This window comes from Neovison vison, chromosome 9, assembly GCF_020171115.1.
Source record: "Neovison vison isolate M4711 chromosome 9, ASM_NN_V1, whole genome shotgun sequence".
NCBI lineage: Eukaryota > Metazoa > Chordata > Mammalia > Carnivora > Mustelidae > Neogale > Neogale vison.
The window spans coordinates 71,446,926-71,454,614 of NC_058099.1; the positions used below are offsets into that span (position 1 = coordinate 71,446,926).

Below are 7,689 nucleotides of genomic sequence, written 5' to 3' on the forward strand. Positions count from 1 at the left end.
GTCATCCCTTCTAGAATTCAAGAGGTGATGAGGTGTAAGCTTATTAAATATATTATTTGAGATTAATCTTCCCTGATTTGCTTTACTTCTATAAGTTGGGCCATCTGTTTTGGACATAAATGTGGCTTCCCTAGGTCTGTGATCTTAGAGCTGTGCAGAGGAGACCTTGATGGGGTATGATGATCTACCAGGCCCTTAACCTTTCCTTTACTCCAGGCCTTTAGATGGGATATCAGGGGGCTTTTCATTCACTGCACATTTATGGGAACCATGTGCCACTTTGCCTTCTTCTTTGGATCCAACCTCTTCAATTTGTCTCCTACATCCCATTCTAAGTTCATGTGTTTAACCATCAGATAGTTACTACACCAGGTACACTCCTGTTCAGAACTCCTTCTCTGGGATTAACATAGAAGGAAAGTATGTGACCCTTGAATATTCATTTAGGTGGAGGTGAACACAACTCTCAGCAACTTCCCTGCTCTTCCTCACTTACATACACGTGGAGCTGGAAGTACCACTGTCATCACTGGAAATGCAGGGAAGGCAGAAGTGGAAGACAGTGACACTGTACATTTCGTTAAACCTAAGCTAAGAGGGTTCCATAGGGTCTATATCTCAACCCCAGCTCTTTATCAAAGCAGGGATTCTCAAGGGCAAGTATCATCTATTCTTCACCAAGAGATCCAAGGACAAGATTTCTTCTGCTTCTGAACTTTAGGCCCAGCCCCTCTCCCAAACTTCTATCTACTTGATTCTGACATTTCCTGGAGCCTGAGTGGGAATATCCAGCCCCGTGATGCCTCTGTAAACTTACCCCCTACCGTTTTATAAAATTCAAGTAGTAGAACTTTATAAAGTTCCGGGTAGAGTGGAAGAGGAGAAAGACAAGTTGAACCAGATCTTGGGAAAAGTTCTTCATAGGTATTTCTCATCTTTTTAGAGTAGTTTTTGTTTGTATAATGACAGTATCACAAAAAAAAAAATGAAAAGATTCAAGATAAGGAGCAAGCCTACAATGCCCACAGCCAAACACCCTCAATGTCCCTCCCTTCTAGAACCCAAAGCATATACCAAGCACAGCACAAACAAAAGCAACCATATCACCCTCTTCTGTGGGGAAAAACATATATATTGGGGAATATTAAGTATTTGGGTGTGCTAGAGAGAAAAAGTTTTCTCCACATGGACTTTTTTATCTTTGAGATATTTTCCTACCAGGAAAGACTAAAGAAGCATTTTATGGTTGACTAGACAAGATCCCCCCCTGAAGAAGACAGTGCCGTGGGCAGTGTTGATGGTGGCCTGGCACACCTGGCATCCTTGGCCCATACTGGCAGGGACTGACTGGAGACAAAGTCTTCTTGGGAGGCGGGGATGGGAAGTGCTTCAGGCCCAGCTGCTCATCCTTGAATCTTACACTTTTCAAGGACTGTTGGTGTCTGGCCTGCCTTTCCCTGATAGAGCTACTTGGGTCCTTGGAGGTAGCTTGGTGACCATGAGCTGTATAACTCATTATTCTCCGTTGCTCTGGGTAGAAGGGAAGTCTGTGGTAGCAGACATATCCACATACTGGGGCTTGGAGTTCCTGTTTGTGTTCGTTTAACTTTGTGGCATGAAGTCCATGATGAATTACCATTTTCTCCTCTAGAATCTGTCCAACAGTTGTCATGAGTGCTTGAGCCTCAGGAGTCTCACTGGCCATAATTGATCTGCTTTTGACTGGTCCTTGGCTCTGGGCAGGGGCTATTATCGGATTACATTTTTGCAGAGCATTCTGACCTTTGACTTTCTCACTGGGGAAAATCCATTGAAAAAAGCGCCTCACCCTTTTTCTGAAGAGGCTTTCAGGAGGACCCTGTTTCTTCTCTGGTGGAACCTGGATGTATCTGCTCCTAACAGAATCTGTTATTCCCCTGACTGGGGCAGGATGACACATACACTCGCCTTGAGAGGTCCTCAATTCCTCAAATTGTTCTTCATTTCCTGAATTGAGCCTCCTATAGTCCTCTCTTTTATTAGTAGGGACAGTCATCTTGCTCTGGCTCTTCCATGAGTCCTGAAGTTTAGGGATCATGGGCTCTTGCTGCCTTAGGCAGCTCCTTTGGTCTGTTATGAAGCCATATAGCATCTGGGAAGGTACCGGGTCTCCAGTAGATACTCTCTGGGGATGACACTGTGGCACCTGAGAAGCCAAGTTGTCTGCATCAAGAAGCATGTTTGTAGAATAGTCTTGAAGCTGGTTCTCTGACTTTGTATTCATTTTGGACTTAAATTCACTAATCTCTTCATTAAGGCATGTCTCTCCAGGATCTTGGAAAACAGACATTCTAGAAAGTTTTTTACTGGTATCTAAATTCCCCATATGCACATTTATGGTTTGGGATTTTGTGAACCCATTGTTTCCCAAGCACATTGGTTCCACTGCCTCCCTGTCCTTTTCAGCACTAAAACATTGCGATCCTAAGCTCATCTCCAGCATTGCTACCCTATGGCAGGGGTCTTGTGAGGCCCAATCCATAATCTCCTCTCTTGGCTCATTCCTGGCCATTGTTGAACTGGGACTCAACTCTAGGCTGTTCCTCTCAATGCATTCCTCAGAACTGCTCTGCTGAGTCTTGCCCATGAAGTTGAGTGTGAGGGACTGAGAAGGTGGCCTGTCCTCCTGTCCAATCAGAAAGGTTTTTAAGGAGCCCTTGTTGTCACCAGATGGGGCCCTTCCCAGCGCCCTCTGGATTTCCCCATACATAGGTGAAGGAGCAAGGAAAGGCCTTTCCAGGGTAGAAACTGATTCTTCTATTATTGCCTTCTTTCCCAGACATGACTGAGAAGGTTTTCCCAGGAATTCAGCAAACTTGACCATTGAGGGGGCCCCAGACACACAGGTGGCTTCTGGGGCAGAAGCAAACTGTAGAATGGGTAAGGGTTGAACCTTTTTCAACTTAAAGAGATTTATGGGTTTGAGGACCTTGAGGGGTAGACTCCACCTGTGCCTCACCCAAAACCTTATAATATGTGCTTCCAGCACTCCTTGAATATCTGGATGGAGGAAGGAAACCCTGTGAGAGGTGTTCACATATGGTCTCCAACCCTTCAAGATTCCTAGATTTCTGATTTCCATGTCAGTGTTGGACTTGGGAAAAGCGTGGTTGACAGCCAGACCGGTTTGGCGCACACTCATAGGCATACGTTCACTGATCTGCCCCAACTTCCTGCTCAAATTGTGTGTCAAGAGGTTTTCTAGATTCTTATCTAAGTTTCTTAGTAAATCACTTCCTGAGTCACTCTGTGACAGCCCCAAGTCACTTTCTGACTCCTCAGAGCCCACTCCCTGAAACCTTATTAGCGAGTTCTCTGAGGCCCTAGAAATATCTTTTGGGACCTTCCCCAAAATATACCCCAGGCCCTTGCCCATGCCCTGGCTTAGTTGGAAACCCACTTTCTGTGTATCCTTGCTGCTTTTACCTGCAAATGCAGAGGGCCGTGAGGGTCCATGCTTACCCTTTGCCTGACATGTCCCTGGTAATTCACCCTGATATTGTCTTAGTTCCAGAGACTCTTGGATCTTACGGGGCAACTCCCAACGGTGTTGAACAAGCCACTTTTGTAGGTGTTGCTCCAGTTGCTTACGGAGCTCAGGACTGATTGGAAAATTCTCAGGAAGGATGGAGACCACCCAGCTGTCTTCAGGAAGGTTGGAAGTGAAGACACTAAAGACCTCTTGAGATCCTTTGATTACAGAGGATAAAGCCCCACTTTCTAGTTGCTCCTGCAACAAAGGCCATTCTGGGTGTTGAATCTCAGTTGGGATGAGAAATTGTGACTTATCCTGGGCTATAGGGCAAGATATTTGACAAGCTCTAATATGAGGTGAGGAAGATGATGATAGGATTGGAAGAGAGGACTGGAGATGATCCTGGGTCAGGATCTGAGTGAGAGGTGCGTGTTGGAATTGGGGTATGGTTGAAATCAAGTTTTGAGATTGGAACTCCAGTTGGGATAGGGGCTTGGACTGGGAAAGCATTGGAGATAGTTTAGGCTGCATTTGAACTGGGCAGGCACTTGAGATTCCATTGAATAAGAAAGAAGGAGACTGTAGTGCTGAAGAGCTTTCAGAGATCCAGGCAGTAGCCACCAGAGATTCACTGTGTAGAGAGGGGAGGCCCCAAAAAAGTTGGTTATATTTCTGTTGTAGATGGTGCCCCAAAACCTTAGGATATGAGAGCTGCTGAGGACCAGGCAACTGCTCTGGTTTGCCTTTTGTGCTCCAGAAGTGTTGGGGGCTTTTCTGCTCAACATCCAGTGATTTCAACATATTTCCCAAAGAATTCAGGTGGTAGTCAGGACTCATTTGTTTTGGATATGATCCATCTTTTTCTTTTTCTTTCCAAATGTTGATCTTGATGCCCTCTGTGACTTGTATCTCCAGGAACTTCTGGTCATCAGAGTTGAGCAAAGAGGGAGCAGCAACTCTTAGTTTTTCAGTGGGGTTTTCCCAGAATGAGGCCTCTGGTGAGTGGTGGGAAAGGTGTTCATGTTGATACTCATAATTTGAGGAGGTTGAGAGGCACAAGGCTTTGGCAGCGGTGTGCCACCAGGACAGGGCTGAAATAGGACAGCTTGAGTGGCCAAGGCCTGAGGTGGTTGGGATAGGAGAAGCTGACCATGGGGTATGAGATGACCTCTGTGCAACGGTGCCCAGTGGTAATGTCTTTGAGTCACACTGAGGAAGAGTCAGAATGGAGTCTGAAGTTTGTGGGGCAGAAGAGGTGGTCAGTGGTGGAGGGCAGGCCTCTGAATTAAGGGGACATGGAGAGGGAGGGGAAAGAGCAAGTGGCTGGGGTAAAAGGGGAAGAAAAGTCTCTGGTGGCCAAGAGACACTCAGAGATGAGTGGGAATGAACAGAAACTGAAGAGGTCTTTGGGCCTAGAAGTAGAGGGTGCTGGGTCAGAGGAACTGGGGTAGCCAACAAGGACATGGCAGGAGCAGCAGCATCCACATTCTCTCCACATGGTTGGTGGGCTCCAGCAGGCGCTGCTTTGTACAACTCACCAGGGAGATCTTGACATAAGAGCTGATGAAAGCCACCCTTGTCAGGGAGCCTCCCCAGGCAGCTGCAGGAGACAGGAAGCACAAGCTGCAGCTAGAAGCTGACCGGGCAAGGCGGGGCAGGGCAGGTTGGGCAGAGGTAAACACCTGTGATTCACAGCCCTCCACAGCCTTCATGCTGACTTCACATTGCTCCTGCTATTCCTACCCCAGAGTTTCACCCACATCTTGTTCCCATGGCTCCCCTTCCCAGGGTTCCCTGTGATCCCAGAGTCACATCACAAGCTCTGGGACAGAGGAGGGTCAAGGAGAGGGGGAAAGATTCTTCACCTCTGCAAAAGTGAAATCAGGCTGCGAGCTCCCTCCAGTTCTTTCAGGCAATTTCTGCAAGCTGGAAATCAGGAAACCGGGTTACAGTGGTGAAAATAGGGGCCTAAGGGTTTTACAGAAGACTGAGTGCAATATTTCCTTAGGGTTAAAGTATTGGGTGATTAGACTATGGAGCCCAAGCATCAGTGCTCAAAGCCACAGAATCCTTCACAGTGATGGCAAGTCCTATGATGCAGGAGTGCTGCACTCTCCTATCCATCACCCCCCGGAGTCCTCACAACTACCTCACTGGGGAGAAAGGGTAAGGGTCACAAAGGAATCTGAGCAAACTTAAAACACTTATCTACAGTTGGAATTGGAGGTTCCACCTCTGAATCCAAGCATTATTGGTCCACTACAGCCCACACACCCTTGCCAGGCAACACCTATTTCAGCCCCAGCAGCTTCCTTCCAAGCACAGAATCTGGAAAATACACAGTATCTGATCTCCTTCCCAGACCCTCTTTGAGGGCTCTGTTTCCTGAGGGATGGTCTCTGCACCTGGCATGCTCAGAGACTGTGGAGCTGGACCCTCAGGGGCAGGAAGAATGGAGGATAACTTGGGGCATGCAGGACTAAATGGCATAAGCTTACCTTTCAAAGCTCCACTTTTCTTCTTACTCCTGCTCCTCTTCCTCAGTTCCACCTGATGCTAATAGAAAAGATGAAGGGCTGGAACTCAATTCTCTCTTCTCTCTCCATGGTCTGCAAATGCTCACTTTTCATGAATAGTATGAACAACTACATTCTACGTTTATACATCTAATCGGGATCTGTGGTTTTCTTTCCTTTCACTCATTTTTTTCCTTTTACTCATTTTTTTAAAGATTTTCATTTATTTATTTGACAGACAGAGATCACAAGCAGGCAGAGAGAGAAGGAGGGGAAGCAGGCTCCCCGCCGAGCAGAGAGCATGATACAGCACTTGATCCCAGGACCCTGAGATCATGACTTGAGCCAAAGGCAGAGGTTTAACCCGCTGAGCCACCCAGATGCCCCTCTTTTACTCATTTTTAAAGTGGATAAAAATATTTTAAATTTTTCTTTGGGACGCCTGGCTGGCTCAGTGGGATAAGCGGCTGCCTTTGGCTCAGGTCATGACCCCAGCGTCCTGGGATCGAGTCCCACATTGGGCTCCTTGCTCCATGGGGAGCCTGCATCTCCCTCTGCCTCTGCCTGCCACTCTGCCTGTTTGTACTCTCTCTTGTCTCTCCGACAAATAAATAAAATCTTAAAATTTTTTTTTCTTCTTTGAAGAATGCAAACCCAGATTTTCTATGTCAGATCACTATGGATTTCTCTCATTGCTATTTCTCTACTCAGAAAGTATACACATTCTGAGAACTACAGGTCCTTCTTTGCTCCATCAGATAGGACTCTGTTTCCCAAGCTCAGAGCCCCAATCTAGTCCCTTAGAGGCTCTTCAGAGATCAGCACTGCCTCCAGATTGGCTCTAACACAGAGGAAGAGCTTACCTGAGGCACCTGCCACAGGAAGGGGAAAGTGGCTGGTGAAACAATGCTTAGGAGTCTGTCTTCCTGCAGAAAATAAACTCTTAGTGTACAGCCCTCACTCATTGGTCACTGTTTGTGACTTTGCTTTGGAACCCTCTACAACACCTGGACTCTGGATCTGAGATCTTGGGATAGAAATCCTTGTGCCCTCTCTAACCCTTGCTGGTCTGGCTTGTCCCTAGAAGGGTGATGTTCTATTCTGAGACTTCCTATCTCAGAAGTTTCTCAGGTGATTTAGAAATGTGGATATAAGAGATAATCTCTGTTGGGGTTTAGCCAAAGTTTCCTTACCTTCCTGGTGCTTCTATATTTCCTAGCTGGTGGTAAGGATGGATTACTCTGAAAGCAGGGGAGTAACAGAAGAAAGAGGCCAAGTCCACATAGGAAAGCAAAGATGGTATCAATCACCCAGGAGGTGGGACTGGAGCTCAGCCAGGTGGTGCCAGTGCTTCTCAGAGTAAAGAAATTCTCCATCTTTGGAATCATGCTGCTGCCCTCAGGCAACTGAGCACTGGGACAGAGCTCAGGCTTGCATCACAGAGCTATGGCCTTGTCACAAAGGGTTCCTGAGAATGGGGGAGGGAGCAGTCAGAGAACAGGCTGGACCACCACCCCTCCCCCACCATTCAGCACCACAGAATCCTGCAACATCCTTGGCCTTTAAGTTTCCTCTTTCCAACTCTACTCGTATGTCAGAGAGACCTTTGCCAATTTTCCATTTATTCCATCTGGAACTCAGATATTACATGGTCCCCAT

At 46.9% G+C, this 7,689-nt stretch overlaps 1 protein-coding gene across 1 annotated transcript; it reads right to left on the minus strand.

The window, feature by feature from the left end:
- Nucleotides 1-1,240: 1,240 nt before the first annotated feature.
- LOC122916952 (spermatogenesis-associated protein 31A6-like) lies at nucleotides 1,241-7,418 on the minus strand. Its single transcript, XM_044264334.1, has 4 exons — nucleotides 7,224-7,418; nucleotides 6,013-6,070; nucleotides 5,380-5,440; nucleotides 1,241-5,114 (listed from the first exon to the last, which is right to left on the minus strand). The coding sequence occupies exons 1-4, from the start codon at nucleotides 7,416-7,418 to the stop codon at nucleotides 1,241-1,243; spliced, it is 4,188 nt and encodes a 1,395-aa protein (XP_044120269.1).
- Between the last annotated feature and the right edge of the window lie 271 nt (nucleotides 7,419-7,689).